The following is a 20,519-nucleotide window of genomic DNA, read 5'->3' as shown; positions in this document are numbered from 1 at the left end:
AAACACTAAATTTAAGGGGTTTTTATCCTTTAAAACCAACTATGGACAAACTACCTTATAGTCCCTCTCCTTTAAAACCTAACTTAAAAACCCCATTTAACTTTAACTTTTGAGCCCACCTTAAGCCCAATACTATTATAAACTGGTCCAAACTGATTTAGAAGATCTAATGGCTTGACTTACGGGTCTCGGGTTGACCCTAACTACTGACCTAAAATTTATCTAAAATTTATATTTTCATGTAAAATTAATAAATAACATTAAAATACAATTATAATATAAATCATGAATGCAAGTAATTTCAATTTCATCCATACCTAATGTCATGCAAGTGTTTTGTTTCTTTATGTATCAATCATGAATTATAGGAGACACGCGTTTCGAACATGGAGTTTGTACATATAAATTATTATCAGTGCTACTATCATTTTACTGTAATTGTATGATTGATTCATCAATGCGATTCTAAATTTTTGTAGGTTAGCTGAACCATGCAAAAAGAATAGTATATTAAACGAAGAAATCATTTAAAAATAAACTATATAATATATTAAATCCAAGCATAGAATAAACTTGGGTCCTTCGTGTTTGTTGGAATTTGGACAACTCTATAACTTATGTTTAGTTTGGATCGGACACGCATTTAAGTGGAATGCCAAATACATATAACAACCAAAAAAGAACAGCATATTTAGAGAGAGAAATTACCTTGTGTTTGACCTAAAGGCCCCAGATCCGGCCACGTTGTGTTTTCATATAGTGTCATATATAAGTTTAGATTAATTCGAAATATATAGGCATGCAAACGACCCGAACACGAATGAACATGAATAATATTTTATGTTTATTTAATTAAATGAACAAAAATAAACAAATGGTCCGTTCGTTCATTTACGTTCGTGAATGTTCGGTAATCCGTTCGTTTATATTTGTTTATTTATGTTATCTTACGTTCGCTTATTTATGTTTGTTTGTTTATGTTCTCTTACGTTCGCTTATTTATGTTTGTTTATGTATGTTCTCTTACGTTCGCTTATTTATGTTTGTTTATTTATGTTCTCATACGTTCGTTTATTTATGTTCGTTTATGTTCACTCCAATCTTCAAACTCGTTTAAAACATTCAGACTAAGTAAATTTTAACGTTAAACCTATTAATTTTTAAAATCTAATTAATTTTAAACCCAAATAAAAATAAGCAAATCAATTAAAAAATATAAATCTTAAAATTATTTATATATAGACAAGATTAATTTTATGTTTGTTTGTTTGTTTTGTTTACGTTTGTTTATGTTCGTTGGTTTATCATTTTAACAAACGAACAAGAACAAACTACATTCCTTAATGAACGAACACGAACAAAAAATTATGTTTGTTTAGTTGTTTATGTCCGTAAGTTTGTTTAGCTAAAATCAAACGAACGAACAAGAACATACTTTTGTTCGTGTTCGTTCATTTCATTTACATGCATAAGAATATACAAGTTTAAATGTTGTATTTTTTTTATTATCGGTGTATGAAAAAATGACTGTTTAATCATAAAGGGGTGTTTTAACCTTAAATATTGAAGGTAAGGTCATATTTATTTTAATTTAAATGATTTAACTTTTATCCATATTTTTAAGATTAAATATTTTTGTCCAACCCTTTTGTCACATCAATTTATCAAAGTGAATTTATTTGATATATTATCGAGAAAAATAGTTTTATAAAATATTTAAATATACTTAAAAAAAATATCTGAATTCTTCCTATAAAATTATGTTTTTATTGGCAATATATAAAATAATATCTTATGCTCATTAATTCCAAAATTTGTATTTGATTAAATCAAGCAAAAGGGACTATATCACTTGATGAGTCACTTATTAATGATTGAAGATTCGTTAAAGAAGTGTTACTTTTTCGTACAAAGCATTATCAACTAATAAATGTCCTCAATCTTTATTGATTACATAAACATATGCTAAGAATTCATAAAATAAAAGTTTGGTAAAGGAAGATAAAAAGGGAACCACATTGGAGGTAGACTCGTATCAAGTTTAATCCCAAAACTCAATCCAATTCATGCAAGTTGGATATATTAAGATTAAATTAAACCCACCAACTCTATATGAAATGATAGAGTAATTTGAACTCAAAATCCTTCAATAATGCATATTTTAAATTAAAAAAAAATTTAAGGGTAAATTATGCATATAATACCTAAACTCTCAGTTTTTTTGTCTATTTTAGTACCTAAACTTTCAATTTTTTTTAAAAAAATCATACATAATGTTTAGTTTTTGTTTCGTTTTAATACACTGTCATTAAAAACTTAACGCGTTTAGTACCTAAACTATTGGTTTTAATAAGTTTTAGTACCAAAATTTTCTAAAAAATTCAAAATTTAACGTTAAATTTTGAACTTGGGTACTCGAATAAAACAAAAATTGAACTTTAAGAATGGTTTTGAAAACAATAAAAATTTAGGTACTAAAATAGTTTACATATTAAACGTGCAATTTGCCCTAACTTTAAAATTCATCTGTTTCGAAATAAATTTAAAAAAAAATAATCAAAATATGAGTTAATCTAATCCATATTGAAGTTATTACCTAACTTGTTCAATTCATATGTCTGCATGAAGGAATTCATTTATCGAATCAGATTCAACTCGATCCAGAGTTCTAAACGTCGGAGCTCAAGTTTAAGCATATTTCGGATGAATTTCCTTTACAACTCACACACTCTTGACATTAGCATATCACTTCCACACAAACTCACACCGCAAACAATTCAAATTTGAATTATCTATAAAAAGGTGAACATCGACGATCAACAGATCCACTTAAACCCTACTACCTTTTTATTGAAGTAACCCTAACTATTGTGTCGAATTCCGAATTGGGACAGATAACCTAACCCCTCTACAAATCCAGAGGGCAGGTTGGATGAACCTGATTGGGGGGCTAAATCTGGTTTACCCTACCAGGTACGTCAATAATATGATCATGCATGTCATTTTCAGCAACGCCAATAATGATGAGCTGAACTGGCTTTACGTTAGTGAATCGAAGAAGGCAGCCACAAAATTTAAAAGATGATGGTGCCCAAAAGGTTTTTCAACACTAATTCGGTCATGCCATTAATATATATCACCTTCCCCCCTTCATTGTACACACATACAGTTTTCCCAGTTCAATTATGGAGATGGGCCGAAAATAATAAATGAATGAAAATAAGCAATCTCGTCCCCACGAAATATTCTCATGTCCTAGTATTTTTTTAATGTTAACAAGTATTATTTTAATTATAATAAAATTTGAAAAACTGAAATAATTAGCTGTATTTTAATTATAGTCACTAATCTGTTAACAAATGATATTTGAACGTTAATTATTAAATGGTTGAGATTCTTCGTATAGATACTACCACCTGCTAGCGGCTTAGATTAAAGTTAAAAAACTTTTTTGATTACTTTAATGATCTTTTGATATTTATCCCAAACCTCACGTTGGTGTGTCCTATACATCCATGGAGAGCCAAACCCTTATTTATCAATGATTAATTACTCAAGTGAGAGATAAAATCCATAAAATAAGTGATCATTATGGAAATGATAATGATAGTTATCATTTCTTTTAAGAAAAAAGTGGGTCAAATTCTTTTTTTAATTCATGATATATATATATATATATATATATATTATTAATGAATATGAATTAAATCCACAACTTATATATAACGTATATACTAATATAAAAGTTCAACAGTCATTTTGGTATTAAACGAATCACATATAGTTAGTTAATTAACAAAATTATTGATATAATAATTTTAAATTTTATATAATAATATATTTAGTGGTTTGTGTTTTTACATTGTTTTTTTTAATCTTATTGTGGCCAAGAAAACAAAAACTTGTGATGATTCTTAGCTGGAAGTCAAATCAAACTAGGCAGAAAGATTTAAAGATGAGATGAAACACCAGAAAAAGTTTGTCCGCTAAACTATATTATTTATTTTCAGTCCAAAAAGAATGATGTCATGCAAACAGGCCCTTTTTTTAAATTAAAGAGGAAAATAAATAAATAAATAAATATATTAAACAAAATCTACATTTTGTCAGTCTCAGATAGCATATACTTCAAAGAGAGAGAGCAATGAGTCTGGCATCTGGAAAGTTAGATATAGCTAGCAATCAACTAACATTATTGGAGTGCGGAACCCCTCCTCTTATGCAAACTTTAGGTTTATTTACACATTTGATCCCAATATTTTTCAAACATCTGAAATTTTGATTTTACTTTTAATTCCAAAATTTAATATCCGAAACTCGATTTAAAAACACGAACAATTAAGATACAATATACAATCCTGTTTATCTTACACTACGTTAACCTTTCACTGGTCACATTTTGAGATTATATTTTTGGGTTTAAACCCATTTGATCATCGATAAGTATATTTGGACTTTGATTGGGACATATACTCGAACTATAAATAGCATTATCTTTTAAATTTGCTAGAGACCCTAGAAGGATGTATGAACCATTGCACCATGCTACTACTACAACATTGAATGATACGTTTCCATTTTTAAGTCAAGCAAGTAGAATGACAAAAATTATTAGGAAATCGAGATAGAATGACCAAATTTTAAATGTATAAAGAGTACAGGGTCTAAATACAAATTATATCAAGACAGCACCGAAATAATTCAATGGTCGAAAGATTTGTATACAGTGGCACAAACCCAAAGAAAAAGGAGAAGTTGTTCATATCCGTTCGCATTTTAAAAAATCTGTCTGGCAAGCTCTTCGACGTACACTTGTCATTCCCAAACAAATCCCAGCCACATATGGCCGGAAAAGAAGGATAACAACATCTTTTTCTTTTTGTTTTCAGCTTTATTTTTTTATCTTTTCATTTCCCCATCAACCAATAAACCTTCATTTTAATATATTTTAATATGTGGTAGGCCTTATTAAATTATTATTTACGTTGAGACGAGATATATAAAATTTTATTTTTTAGATGAAATTTCGATTTAAAATTCTATAGATAAATGATTAGCGTATAGGTTGATATCTCATCTTGAATGCTTTTTTACCTCATCCGATATTAGCACTAATGCACTGGATTTCATCATAACTCTGCACTTAAGTATATTTGGACGAGAGTCGTACTAAAATGAATAACTTTTTAAGAAGTTTTCATGTTGCACTCCTCATTTAAGCACGTACTAACTTACTTCAGTGATTAAAAGAATTGTTGTTATTTTTAGAGGTCATGGGTTCGAGCACTAACGTCTACAACAGAGTGTTGAACGTTAACTGTTAAATGGTTAAGAGTATTTAGAACAAATATTACTTTATAATCATCTTAGCTTAATAAAAAATAGTATTAGATTCAAATAATTTTGAATTTAAATTATATTAAATTCAGTTATATCGATATTGTATTTTGAATTCATGTTAAGAATTGCGAGTGCAAAACCAACAAATAATGGTAAATTTCGAGCAAAAAAAAAGTATAATGTTCATAGAACGTAAAACTCCTAACTGACTTTTATTTTAAATTTTACTTTTTTTTGAATTAATCATTAGTATTCGATCTATTGACCGACTAATTCAGATCGGGTACAACAGAAGCGAGGGCAGCCCTCCCAACTTAGTTTGCTTCATTCGCAAACGCAATTATTCGAACCCCTGACTTTGCTTAAGAGACCTAGTATCTCATCTCACTAGACCAACTAGATCATATACTACAACGAGTTTATTAACCTTCAAAATTAATATATAAATTTATGTATTAATTATAAATTCAATATAGGATTGCAGCTTAACTAGATCATGCAAGAAAATTGTCCGAGAACAAAGAGGAGGGAAGTTAACAGTTCTCTTGCATGTCGATCTTAAGGATATGGACGAAATAAATGCGTTCCCAATTACAAGCATTTAATTCGAAAATATCAATATCGATTAATGTCAAGTTAATCCAAATTATAAAATAACACGAATTAAAAACTTTTTGATGGTAATACCTTTATTTTATTATTCATACTTATTTGTTTTACTAATATCATTATGGTTTTTATATTTTAATAGTCTAAAACAGGGATAGAGTCAGGATTCTAATTGAAGGGAATAAAATATAATTAATTATAGAAATAAGGGGAAAATATAATTAACCATAAAAAACAAGAGAGGCAAAATTAAAATTTGAAACCCTAATTTAATATTTTCTCATATATTTTTTAATAATAAAAATGAGAGGGCCAGTGTATCGGGACTAAGCGTATGTTCTTCCTAGTATGAGGTGATTACAAGATAATATTTATTCATATTTACACTACAAATACAATTACACGAACTTTAAACCCCAAGAGTGAATAACACTAACTTTAACAACTGATACCACTCAATAGATTCTATTTCTAAAATACACTATTACATACACAATACTTATTCATATAATTTCAACTAAATCCTAATAGATATGAATCAAACTACCGTAATAATTAAATGAAATATTTTTATTTCTAAAAGTCTTAAATTCGAGTAATAAAGTATGCAAGATATTTAAACTTTTATTTTTAAATGGTTGTAAATTTTAATAACAAATATTATAATTTGTAAGTACTCTATATTAATCATAAAAAATAAATCCTAATAGGATATAGGCAATAACGTAGGAAGGGCAGACACGCTAGAAAGTGACACGTGGAGCTAAGAACAATATGGTAATGGAAAATGATTTTTCATGCTGTGTATTTCCACGTGTCATGCAAAGGATGAAGAGTTTAATACGGACTCTTGCTTTACATATAGCCCCAAACATTTACCCCCCACCAACACTCCCCTATATATACAACCCCCATCTTCCCTCGTCCCTCAACATCCAGCCAGAGTGTCCGAGACAGAACACAATTAGAGCCTCCTCCTCCATTTTCGTTCCTTCCAAAAACACAAAGCTCAAAGCATAATAGTTATCCATTTCTGTTCCGTTTGTGAAAGAAATAGCCATAATGGTCGATCACCATGTTTTTGCTGTCGCATTTGGCGTCTTAGGTTAGTATTATTACTTGCAGAATGCCGTTTTAGCATCCACAGTTACACCCTTTTCATTCTCTGCAATTCCCATTACATGATGATTGTTGATGTCTCGAAGCTCTCGATCGGGACATCAACAATCATCGTGCTGTTTATAAACAGCTTCGGTTTCGTTTTGTATTCGGGTTTGAGTCTGTCAAATCTTTGCTTCCCATTTTATTGAACACTTACCTTCTCCTTGTTCTTCACTTCTTTTGTTTTCAGGTTTTTTTTTATATTTGTTCTTCATGATATATATATATATACTATATTTGTCTGTTCTATTGGTTTTAGGCAAGTTGTAATACCTGAAGTCTAAGATAACTGTGATAATTAATGCTCATATATATATATATACTTCCCTCGATTCGGGGCAAGGGCAAATGATAGTGTTTAGTTGTATATACGAATTAGATACGATTATTATACGAATAGTTTGAATACCATAGACGTACGCATATCACTTCCGCTGTCAAAATCCCACTGTAGTCACCTTAATGATTCATTTCATATAGAAAACGGCAGCGTTTTCTGTATCTGCATGGATGCATGTTTAAACCATTTCCTTTTTCTCATGTTGGACAGTAAAAAGTTATGACAGTAACTAACCAATGAATTCACTTGCTTTTGCTGATGACAGGTAATGTCATCTCATTCCTGGTATTTCTGGCACCAGCGTAAGCATCAATTCTTTATTATTTTTTTAACTTTTTTATTTTTTATTATATTAATTAGATAAAGAGAAATAACCCTTTTCTTGGAATAAATTTCAGGCCAACTTTCTATAGGATTTACAAGAAGAAATCAACAGAGAGTTTCCAGTCATTACCATACCAAGTAGCACTGTTCAGCTGCATGCTGTGGTTATATTATGCTTTGATCAAAAAGACTGCTTTCCTCCTCATGACCATCAACTCCTTTGGATGTGTTGTGGAGACTCTATACATCTCCATGTTCCTAGCCTATGCACCCAAGAAGAGCAGGGTAAGAAGGGTTTTCATTAATACGAGGATCGAATTCATAATTTCCCCATACATATATGCACTGTTTAATTTCATCAAAGGTCCTCAAACAATGATCCAGATTCCAAATTGATATTTAACTCGGTCCTCAAACATAATTTAGGGTCTTCTGGTGAAATTAATCATATATGTATGACCCAGATTCTAAATTGATCCTAAGTTCGTGTCCTCAAATATGATCACGTATTCTATTGTATGAACAGTTTAGATTCGACGTGTCAACTTATTTTGGTTCTGGAATTCTACAGATGTCTGCTATGAAGCTTTTCGGAGCTATGAACATGGGGCTATTTTCATTAATACTTGTTGTTACACACTTCTTTGTGAAGAGTTCAATTAGGATTCAAGTTATTGGTTGGATCAACGTTGCCATAGCTGTGTGTGTATTTGCTGCACCTTTGAACATTATGGTGAGTGCTTATTTAATGGCTCTGATATGACCCATTTTTAAAAAAAAAAATTCTACTTATCTTTTGGTCCCTCTGGTTTTGATTTTCTTTCGGCTTATTAATTACTTTAATTACCCTTTTCTTCAGGTAAGGGTCATTCGGACAAAGAGTGTTGAGTTCATGCCTTTCAACCTATCGTTTTTCCTCACGTTGAGTGCAATTATGTGGTTTTCTTATGGAGTCTTTATCAAGGACCTTTGCGTAGCGGTAAGTGGCTGCGTTTATTTTTTGGGGTTAATTTCATACTACATCCTTAACTATGATCAAAATTCTAAATTGATATCCAATTTTGAAATTTCTAACTTAATACATCAACACCAAATCAATTAGATCTTTCTATTAACTTATTCGTCAATACAGACAATAAATGCTAGCTAAAATATATGAAGTATTAGTAAATATGTGGGCATGTATCTATGAAGGGCTAATCCAAACGGAGGGAAGGGGGCTTGAAAAGAAATGGTGAAATTTTGGTTTTGGACCTTCTTGAGAATTAGTAATTCAATTTAGCCCATTTTAACAAGTCAGTCTAAATTATCCATATTGATGCTTTGAGAACTCGAACTTGAACTATAATTTCGGGTCATTTGATTCCTTTTTCCTATGTGGGACAGTTCATTTATTTAATTTTATTCAATTCGAGCCACTAAATTATCATACTTTTGTCAATATCTCAGGTCCCGAATGTGCTAGGCTTCATCCTTGGAATGCTCCAAATGCTGTTATATGCCATTTATAGAAACTCCGACAAGGTTGTGGAGGAGAAGAAGGTCCCAGAAGAAACCAACAACCCCATTGCTGGCCTCAGCAAATTAGGCTCATCTGAGGTTCATCCCATAGACATAGATACTGACACCGATAATAATACAAAACAAGGTGACAAAGAAAACGACCCGACAGCTGAGCCTGATGAGCACCACAAAAGCTTGGAACTCTCCAGTAAACTCCACTTGGATGAATCTCCTGTCTGATTCAAAACAAGTACATCGTATGAATGTGTGTATTTTTGAGTTTATTTCACTTTGGCCCCCCCATTCCCATGATTATGTATATTGTGAGGTTGTATCTCAGTTTGGACCCCGATTATGTATTTGTGGGTATATATCAGTTTGGGCCCTCCCTGGTTTAAATTATATCTTGTATGTCACATTGTTTTGGAATAGCAGAATGAATGTTTTTCTCTAGTTTTTTGCTCTGATGAACAAGTGTTTTTTTTTTGTGTTTGATATTTGTTGATGATTGAACTGCAAAGCTGATTGAAATTTCAGGGAAATGTCTGTTTGTTTCTGGCTAATATACTAAATAAGCCATTGAAATTTATCACTTTATTTAAGTAAGCCATATACTTCCATTGCACTTAATATAGGGACTTAATAAGAGAAGTAAACTACTTCGAGGGCTCTTTTAGTAGTTTAACAAATTTCTTAACATTATTGGGCTTTCACGGGATCATGGAGGAACGTTCAGTTGTGTGATTGGGTTAATATACAGAATATGCCCTTGAACATTATCGCTTTATTTAAGTAAGCCCTATACTTTCATTACAATCAATATAGGGACTTAATTAAGAGAAGTAAACTAGTTCGACGGCTATTTTAGTAGTTTAGTCAAATTTCTTAACATTATTGGCCTCGTAACTGGGGGTTTGAGGAAGGTTCATTTACGGTATCATTTTGTTCATTCATTTTCAGAACAAGACAAGAACTTGGTCGTTGACGTAATAATAATATTATTACATTAACAGACAAACAGAAAAGTTCCGTACAGAACGTGACCTTAGAGATTACAAAGAACAAGGGATCAAAATTGACCCATACTGTCCTTTACCATAGCAAAATTTTATGAAACGTCTTGGTTCTCTCTTTAGTTGACGATATTGTACACTCTCCATCATGCTTTTTATCTTAATCATCGTCGTCGTTTTATCTCACCCCACATCTTGGCTTCGGCTACGGCTATGGTTCGTCCCTATCCTAATCCCTCTTCAACATCCTGGTGGTTTCTCTTGGGGAGTCCTCCTTCTCAGACCCTTCTAGATTCCCCCCACCTATGGCTAGATGCTGCTTCTCCATTGTTTTTCGATATCCTTACTCCTGTTTCATCTCGGTGTCTTTTTTCACCTGTATCTCCGGAGCCTCTGGAGCCATGCCCTGCTGCATTAGGATCATGTGCCTGGTTTGCCAAATTCGAGAGAGCAGTGAACACATCCCCGATAAGAGGACGTGCTGCAGCCTGCTCTTGAATGCACATGGATGCCTACAGCTCGGGCTTGGTAGAGACCTCACATTGGATACCGTCCCTGCAAGAGAGGATCTGCCAGTTTCGAAAATTTGCGGCGGTTATTGAATAAGGGACGTGCCTGTATATACATCAACCATGGGGAAAAAAACAGACCTCAATTATTAAGTAGGATTTGGCAATACTTGCTCCACAATAGTTAGGCAACCAAACTACGGAAACATTTCAAATGCATTACCCATGTGACAAGATTCTGTTCTCCATGGGGCCGAGTGCCGTCGATAGCTTTCCTTCCGGTAATTAGCTCTAACAAGACAACCCCGAAACTGTAAACATCAGATTTCACCGTCAATTGACCCCTGGAAATATGTGATTTATCTCCAACAGGACCAAGTTTCGTGAGCCCGAAATCGGATAACTTCGGGTGAAATCCTTCATCCAGTAATATGTTGGAGGACTTGAAGTCCCTCTAAATTACGGGAGGGTTTGCTTTATCATGGAGATATTCCAAACCCTTAGCTGCACCGGCTGCTATCTTCATTCTCGTGTTCCAATCTAATGGTTCCTTATCAAGTGGAACGATTGCAGAGAGATAAATAACATTAGATTGTTGTAGCACTGGTTTCTCGGGATAAAATGAAATAACGAGAGTATTTGTATCATTAGAGCACCAGAAGTGCAGCAAAATATTATCATGAAGGTGATCTTCCAAGGATCCCAAGGGCATGAATTCATAAACAAGAAGTCGTTGATCTCCTTCAGCACAATAACCGATCAGGTTAACTAGATTCAGATGATGAAGAAGGCTGAGCATGAGAACCTCGACCAGAAATTCCGTGTTACCCTGAAGACCATTTCTATCCAACTGTTTGACGGCATCTACCTGAAAAGGCAGAACCTATATATATATAAGAGACTCGAATCACTTCAATCACATTAACTCCTCAAGCAGTACAAGATTTAGATAATTATCTGCTGCTAGAACCTTGAATCTGTGTAATTTCAAAAGAAAACCCCGGAGATGCTCTTTTCAATCTCTTATACACGTGTTCGACAATGCTGGGAATGAAATAATTTGTCATCCAAATTACACGGTTAGATATTCTCACCATAGTGTTTCTTCTGCTAAAAAAAGTCTATATTAGCTAACAAACTCCAGCAGGATGAATGATACTTTCTTTCACCTAAGTATCAACTATACTCGGATCTTAATCAGATCATCACGATAGACAAAACATGATCAATCGAGGGTTATCAAATTAAAGAACCGCATCCAAGTTCAATAATTCAACTTTTAAATAGATGTGCACTAAGATTGAGCTGGAATAGACATTGAAAGACATCTAAAGGATTAAAAAAACCTGAACAAAAGAAGCATACCAACTAATGCTTCTATAATGGTGACGTTTCCGAGTTTACTAATGCTTAACATGCTACGTTAACAAATGTTAGAATCTTAGGAGAAACAGAGCATTTTTTCCGGACAGTCTTGAAAGTCTAAACAACTATACAAACTAGCATGATTCCTTTCAGACTCGGTTTAATTAATGATTTATTATAGCTAACATCACATTTATATGCTTTTAATATTTTTCCAAAACACTGAAACAATTACCTGACCAGTATTCTCAAGGCACCCTTTGTACACACTTCCGAATCCACCTTCCCCTATGAAAGATTCCGGCCTGAAGTTCTTCGTTGCAGCCGCAAGCTCAGGGAAACTAAAAATTTGAGCAGCAATTTGGGTACCAGGCCCATCCCTGAGACTTGGTAGTTCCTTTTTGGAACCTCCATTACTTCTTGATTTAAGCCTTTCCCCTCCTGCCAACTCCATCAAAACAGATACTATTAGAGATCTAATTACCATTTTAATGCGAAAAAAAAAACTAACAAGAAGAAAGACAAAAAAATAATAATACAATCTCAATTCTCAAGCTCAGTGACACGACAAGAACTATTTCCAATGCTTTGTTTTAGCCTTGTGGTTTGATTACAATTACATATAGCTGCTCATTTAATACATGTATTCATACTGTTGGACAATCGCAGACACCGTCTGGATCAAAGGCACGTGAATGACTAGTAGCCAATGTTGACTACTCAATGACTATTTTCACTATAATTGAAGAAGGGTTGGGGAGAAACTATCACCAAACTTCCCACTATAATGATTTTGTTTAATTAAAAATAACTCATTTTTTGGCGTCCTTATCCAAAATTTATATAAAATTTCTAAATCAACCAATAATCGTTAAATGGTTCATTTATTTTTGGTCTAATTCTGAATATCAACCTTTTACATTATGAAGCTAAAAAGTTTATAATTTCAACCAAACAATGAAGAAAATAAATTTCCAAAAAATAAATTACATGAAACAAAATATATTATTAATTTCACGGAGGATGCAATAATTCTGACTGGGACCTCTTTCCCACTATCCTCGACTTTTCCTATCAATTGCTACCACTTGGGCTCCATCTCCATTATTCGATGTCATTGTCTCTGAATTATTCATTGCTTAACGTGCTTCCACTTTCATCTCCATTCCTCTGTTTTCTTCCTTTTACTCTGATTTTTCCTTTTGCTTCTTTCTTCTAATAATCCCACCATGTCTTTCGTCGGAGAGGCTGCTCTTTCTAAGCTTCTGGAGCTGTTGCTCGGCAAGTCCATCGATGCTGCTCTCAACTTTGTTGCTGACCACAACCAACTGTAAGACCAGCTCAATGAGTGGAAATCCATATTGTCCGATATCAAAACAGTGCTGAGCCAAGCAGAGGAGAAGTAGATCAAGGACGAGGGTGTATTAAAGAGAAAGAAAAGGATAATAAATGCACCAAGAACTTTCTCGTATCTTATTGCTTGACAACAAACTTCACAGTGAAAACTATTTATAGTTTTTACAAAGAAAAAGAAATAACAGCGCCTCGAGAGTTGTAATTGCCTAACAATTGGCGCCAAACGAGCTAACCACCTAACCACCTGGGATAAAGAGCAGCCCATGCATGGGCACGTGCACACGAGCCTTTACTCATGCATGAAACTCTAATATTCACCCTGCTTTCATAGCTTTCTTCACTTGACCTCGATCACGTCAAACACACACAGTTTGTTCCTCAACATCTCAAACTGACTGAGTGCGAGTGGTTTGGTTAGGTCGTCTGCAACTTGTGTCGGAATGTAGTTGACTTGAATCTCTCGAGCACTAACCTTCTCCCGTACAAAGTGTAGATCAAGCTCGATATGCTTGGTTTTAGCATGCAGGATAGGGTTTGTTGTCATGGCTATAGCATTAGTGTTGTCACACCATATTTTTGGTATTTCGGTAATTGGCACAACCATTTCATTCAGCACAGCTTTGACCCATACGAGCTCCGAGGCTGTATCTGTATACTTTTATACTCGACCTCAGCAGTGGATCGGGACACCGCCCGTTGTTTCTTCGAACTCCAGGTCAACAAGTGACTCCCATTGTATACGCAAAAACCAGACATGGATCGTCTGTCGTCTACATCTCCGCCCCAATCCGAGTCAGCAAAAGCGTTGATACTCACCATGTAACACCCTACAATCGATTGGGATTAAAGTGCCACATTGAGCTACTGAGACAACCCCTGATTTTTTTTTTTAAAACTGATCATTTTCATTCAAACCTGCTGAATGATATCATAATTAAAAAAAATAAATGATTGTTGTAAAACATTTTACAAACCCAGAGCTCCGTGACACATAATTTAAAATCAGATAATACAACTCTGAGTTTAATAAACTAAATACATTAGTAAGGAACTATGAATACATTAGTAAGGAACTATGAATACATATGCCTACTAAGCTATGATACAATACTCTAAAGGGGATGTTGGAAGTCCTGCTGCAACAGTGCTCCACGAACTGCTCAAGCTACTGACATGCCAACGGAAAACATCTGAAGGCTGAGCTTATAAAGCCCATTAGTGTAATCGCTAATCTAGAGCATTATTAAAATTCATAAATATAAGCATGCTGAGATGTGGTAATAAGCGGTAGGTACGCGTATGACCTATATCAAGTGCTACATACTTAAGGATTAGATGTTCTATCTATAAAGTAAGGGTATCTCTAAACCTAATGTCTGAATTTGCTAAGCATTACCTGAATGTGATACTGACTCTACTGGCATTATCTGAATGCCAGACTAATTCTGATATGCATTATCTGAATGTAATACTTGTTATACTTTGCATTATTTGAATGCTAGTACTGACTCTGTTGTGACTCATACACTAGCTGGGTAGACATCATGGAACGATTGAGAGGTTTCATCTCAGAGCTCATGCACCCCTTTATCCTACTGGACGTTGAGGGGCTCATACACAACAAAAAACATGGAACTATGACCGTCATCATGGTGTGGCTGAAGGGCTTTATCTCGGAGCTCACACACCCTTCTAGCTTGCCAGTATACCCTCGGTACCTAAGTGAGATTCAGAGCTTCATTGGAAACATACACCCCGCCAACTTACTCCATCGAGTCTTTGACCATTTGCGCCCAGCTGGCAAGAAAAGTGTTGTAACACTGATTGAGATATCCATTGATGGACAAACAAGACAACGCCCTACTACTAAAGTAACTCGGGTGTCCTGGTTGTTTCCTGAGTGTCACACAAAGGCTAGTTTTATGTCATCCTAACCGTTACTGTTTTTAGATATTACTGTTATTATTCTGATTGTTATAGTTATTAATCTAGCTTTATTATTATTGTTTCTATTTTTGTTACTGTTCTAGCTGTTACTAAGTTATTACTGATTATCTTTATTGATCTGGTTATACACTAATAGAGGATATTTTATTCATTCTCTAACTCTGATAAAGTCTCCACACGATTTGAGACTTCACAATGATTATTGCTTACAGAAAAGGGTTTTGATTGACTCGGTACCTGGCTCGGGTTCGTTTTTGGGTAGCGATGCTCTATTCGCTAATCCTAAGCTTTACTTTAATCCATCCTTGAATTAAAAGAATATCTGAACGTCCAACATTCTCGATCACTCTTGCTGTATATGACACTGTTGTCACATAATCTGATTACCTAGTCGTACCTCTCATCAGTATACCCTATACACTGATCCTCCATCCATGTATGTCTGATTACGCCATCAATGAATATATTTGGATGCGTTACGCTTTTTGTGGTTACTTTGGATGTAACATACTCCCACGAGTGTCTCTAGGCCCCTTTGGCCATTTACGTCTCTCTCGGACTAAGTCTTAACCTTACGGACCATCCTAAGCTCTTACGAACCTTAATCAGGTCGAAACTGATCATACTGAGTGGATAATATCAATACTCTAGTTGTAGTAAATGAGAAGGATTAACCACCTTCTATGAAAAATGATAGGTAATTTTTTCTAGTACACTTACTAGAATCTTAAGGTCAGATGACCAAATATACATATATATATATATATATATATATATCTTACACATCGAGGACTTAGGTGGATGAAGGGATTAGTTGTGTGTTATGAGTTTATCCTTATCTTAGAAAATTCAAGACTAGTTTCACTTATCTAAGAGAATTATCGCTCATCATCACTATGTACTAGTTCAAGATACGTTCACTAGTGCTTAAGCAACTAATCTCACTTTTGCTCTTTTGGAAAGATCGTTTTTGAGTTTCAGAAGAATTCTTTCGTATTAGTAGGGGAACGTTGGTAATGCTCAATCCCACATTGAGTGGGAAATATATTGGGATTGAGTATTTAAGGTTTACATTCTCCACTCCCTTGTTGAGTGATAGAGTACAAGGGGGCTTCTTGCGCATTGCCGCCGTCGTCTAAATTATTTATAAATATGCATATAAAATTATTAAAAAAAAATCTAATAATCAAGTTTATGGTTAAATTATTACTTTGGCTATTTATAAATAAGCATATAAAATTATATATACTATAAATTATTTTATAAATAATTTATACATGTGTTAAACGTTCAAGTAAATGACGTATAGAATAGTTTTCTGAATACTCATTAACCTTACTTATTCATTCAAGAACTATCACAAAATATATATATATATATATATATATATACAAGTAATAAGACTCTAACAATTGCATAAACATTCTAACTGCATGAACAACAACATAGCTACTCTAACAACATCCTAACAGTCTCCTAATAGCCTCATAACCGACTGACTAACTGATTTGCTCAACATGCATGCAACAATCTTAACTGACTTGCTCAGCATGCACGCAACATCCTCACTATACTTCAACATTCTCCTTGTCCCTTTCAGTTGTCTTTTTTTCAGCTTCAGTAACTTGAACTTTTTGTCGAAACAAAACATGAGCAGACTTCAGCAAGGGTTTAGTCAACCCGTCTGCTACTTGGTACTCTGCAGGCACATAATTCACCTGAACAGCTCCACAAGCCATTTTTTCCCGCATAAAGTACAGATCCAACTCAATATGCTTAGAACGGGCATGAAACATTGGATTAGCACTCATCGCAATGGCACTCGTGTTGTCACTCTACATAACCGAAGTTGTAGACACCAACTCACCCATATCTGTTAACAAAGACTTGACCCAAACTACTTCAGACACCGTATCAGTAATGCTGTGATATTCGACCTCAGTTGTTGACCGAGCCACCGTCTTTTGTTGTCTAGCACTCCATCAAACCATATTACACCCAAGGAATACACACGACCCAGACACTGACCGACGATTATCTACATTACTGACCCAATTAGTATAGACAAAAGCAGTAACACAGCAAGCTTCAGAGACAACTGATGATCGGAACACCAAACCATGATCAATTGTTTCATTCAAGTAACGCAAAATTCTCTTCACAGTAAACCAATGACCATCACAAGGACGATACATATACTGAGCCAAACGATTAACATTAAATGCTATATCTGGTCTTGTGTGGCTCAAATACAACAATGACCCAATAATACTATAATGCATCAACGCATCTGCAAGTGGCTTCCTATCATCACATGTCAACTTGGGTGACACCACTATCGGTGTAGGTGCAGGCTTAGAACTAATCATACATGTTCGCTCCAACAACTCTAGAACAAACTTACTCTGATTCAAAACCAGTTGCTCAGTTGTTTGTTGAACTTCAACGCCAAGAAAATACCCAAGCTCACCCAAATCTTTCAAAGAAAACTTATGTCCAAGCAATCGAACTACACCATCAATAGCATCACGAGAGTCACATGTGATGATAATATCATCTACATACACCAAAACAAACGTACGACCTCCATCACCTCGACGAATAAACAAATATGCATTAGCTGAAGTGCCATGAAACCCAAGCTCCAACAAAAACTGACGCAGCTTGGACTACCACATGCGCGGGGCTTGTCGCAATCCATACAACGCCTTCTTCAACCTATAAACCAATCGAGATCCATCACTAGCCACACGTTCAAACCTCGGTGGTTGCACCATATACACGTCTTCTCCAAGATCACCACCGGGGAACGCGTTATTGATATCAACCTGTCTCAAACTCCACCCATGAGTTACAACTAACGACAACACAACATTCATTGTGGTAGTCTTCATCACTGGACTAAAAGTATCTTTGAAATCATGGTCGGGCACCTGAGAGTATCCTCTCGCCACAAGACGAGCCTCGTACCTTAAGACATACCCATCAACATTATACTTGACCTTGAACAACTATTTACAACCAACTGTTGTTCGCCCTCCTGGCAGTGGCTCAAGCATCCACGTACCATTCTTCACAAGAGCATCATACTCAGCAAGAAATGATTCCTTCCATTGATTTTGAAGTGATTGACCAATTGTGCAAGGCTCACTATCACTCACTTGTTTTTAGCAACAAATAACTTTGGTTTAAAAATCCCTCGTTTACTACGAGTGACCATTGGATGTCCATTCTGAGAAGAAGGATGATCTGAAACATCTTCAAGAATCTTAGAAGTACCACTAGGAATTAGCTCAACAACTGACAACACACCCTGTTGCTCTACATGACCTCGTATAGCAACCGAGAGATGATCACCACTCTAATAGTCTCCCAACAGTCACCTAACAACCTCATAACCGACAACCTAACTGATTTGCTCAATATGCACACAACAATCCTAACTGACTTGCTCAACATGCACCCAACATCCTCACTATACTTCAACAACATGTGATAGTGATATGATAATATTATTTATAAATATTAGTGTGATGAAAAATATATTTTTTCTAATAATTTATTTTTCTTATAAAAATAATTTTTAATTATTTTGACTAAATTTCAAGAAAAAGAAAGCACACCGACTGCAATACCACAAAACGAAAGGGACAAAACACTAGCAAAGGAAAGTACACTACAAGTTTAAATCGTGGTCGTTATTTTCACATGATTTTATAATTAGAGCCGTTTATTTACATTTATATAAAATTAAAATAGTTTTATTCGTCCCTGTAATTTTTATATAACAATTTATTAATAACTATTAGATATATTAAGGGTAAATTATAAGTTTAATAATTTAATTATCACTTTTGTTTTATTTTGGTCACTCACCGTTAAAAAATTAACGGTGACGCAGATGTGTCATCATATGATGATACCATGTCATTACTGAATTTTTTTAAACAATATCACATCAATAGTTATGTTGATTTGTAAAACATAAGATAACCAAAATGAAACCAAAACATAACGTTTTTTTTAAAATTATAGTTGATTGACCAAAACATAATAAAATAATAGTTATGATATTAAATGTGTTGTTTACCCATATATTAATAAGTTATATTAGTATATCTCTAACTAAATATTTTAAATTTAAATTCTCAAAATAATATTATTTTGAGAATCATAAATCATAAAATATGCAGAATATTTAAAAATACTTTTGTATAATTATTTGATCTACTAGTTAATTAATTTGGATCGGATACTGCGTAGATGATGAAGACCCTCTAAACTCAATTTGTTTCATTTACAAAATTCAAAACTTGAACATCTAACCTTGCTTAAGGAATATAATACCGATGAAAATACTATTTGTAAGTGCATGAACATAAAAATCTTAGAAAACATGTGCATTTTAATTTACTCGTGAAGAGACAAATATTGTAGTTCAATAATACAAAAAGAAGAAAAGCGACTGACCAACCCTTATATATTTTGAATTACCAAAATATATGATCGAATTAAGTCACGTCAACTCCATTAAAAATTATTTGATAAAATAATTATTATAATATTTTAAATTAAATTTAATGTCATTTGATTTACTATGCTAGCCCAATTAAAAAACACAAGATGAAGTTTGACCCTTGGTAATTTTACTATTGAAGCTTTATCTGATTTTTTTAACCCTTATAACAAAAGATGTTATTCATTTACATTTATTTAAAATTTATACCATCTTATATGTTAAGATGATAATAAATTAAAATTAATCCATTCTTACCGTCTATCAATGCATGGTGTTTTCGATTTCATTGTTTAATTATAAATTTGAGAAGCTTTGAAAATTTTGGGTTATAAAATTAAAGATTCTCTTAGGATATAATTAAATTATTATAGTTATTCGAATTTTATTGGTTGTAATTAGTGGGACTGATCTTTTCGAAAATATAACAAAATCAATGATAGAAGATGAGTAATTGGTAATGTTCAAGCAAATACTCCACATACGAACAAAAATAATATATAGAAACAAACAAATGCAAAAGAGATCTCTCACTC

The 20,519-nt window shown here is 33.7% G+C and overlaps 1 protein-coding gene and 1 pseudogene across 1 annotated transcript; one reads left to right on the top strand and one right to left on the bottom strand.

The window, feature by feature from the left end:
* The first annotated feature begins 6,928 nt into the window (after positions 1-6,928).
* On the top strand, positions 6,929-9,727 carry LOC120176046 (bidirectional sugar transporter SWEET15-like). Its single transcript, XM_039182560.1, has 6 exons — positions 6,929-7,054; positions 7,716-7,752; positions 7,849-8,059; positions 8,346-8,507; positions 8,634-8,753; positions 9,224-9,727. Exons 1-6 carry the CDS (start codon positions 7,012-7,014, stop codon positions 9,515-9,517), a joined length of 867 nt encoding a protein of 288 aa, XP_039038491.1. The 5' UTR covers positions 6,929-7,011; the 3' UTR covers positions 9,518-9,727.
* A 539-nt stretch (positions 9,728-10,266) lies between these two features.
* LOC120176044 lies at positions 10,267-12,693 on the bottom strand (annotated as a pseudogene).
* Positions 12,694-20,519: the final 7,826 nt, after the last annotated feature.

Source organism: Hibiscus syriacus, unplaced genomic scaffold (assembly GCF_006381635.1).
Source record: "Hibiscus syriacus cultivar Baekdansim isolate YM2019G1 unplaced genomic scaffold, ASM638163v2 tig00112225_pilon, whole genome shotgun sequence".
NCBI lineage: Eukaryota > Viridiplantae > Streptophyta > Magnoliopsida > Malvales > Malvaceae > Hibiscus > Hibiscus syriacus.
This window is presented reverse-complemented; position numbering and strand designations above follow the sequence as displayed.

Coding starts and splice junctions, on each gene's coding strand:
- LOC120176046 (XM_039182560.1), top strand. CDS start 7,012: ATGGTCGATCACCATGTTTTTGCTGTCGCATTTGGCGTCTTAG. Junction 8,060..8,345: donor ATGCACCCAAGAAGAGCAGG/GTAAGAAGGGTT, acceptor GGAATTCTACAG/ATGTCTGCTATGAAGCTTTT. Junction 8,754..9,223: donor TCAAGGACCTTTGCGTAGCG/GTAAGTGGCTGC, acceptor TCAATATCTCAG/GTCCCGAATGTGCTAGGCTT.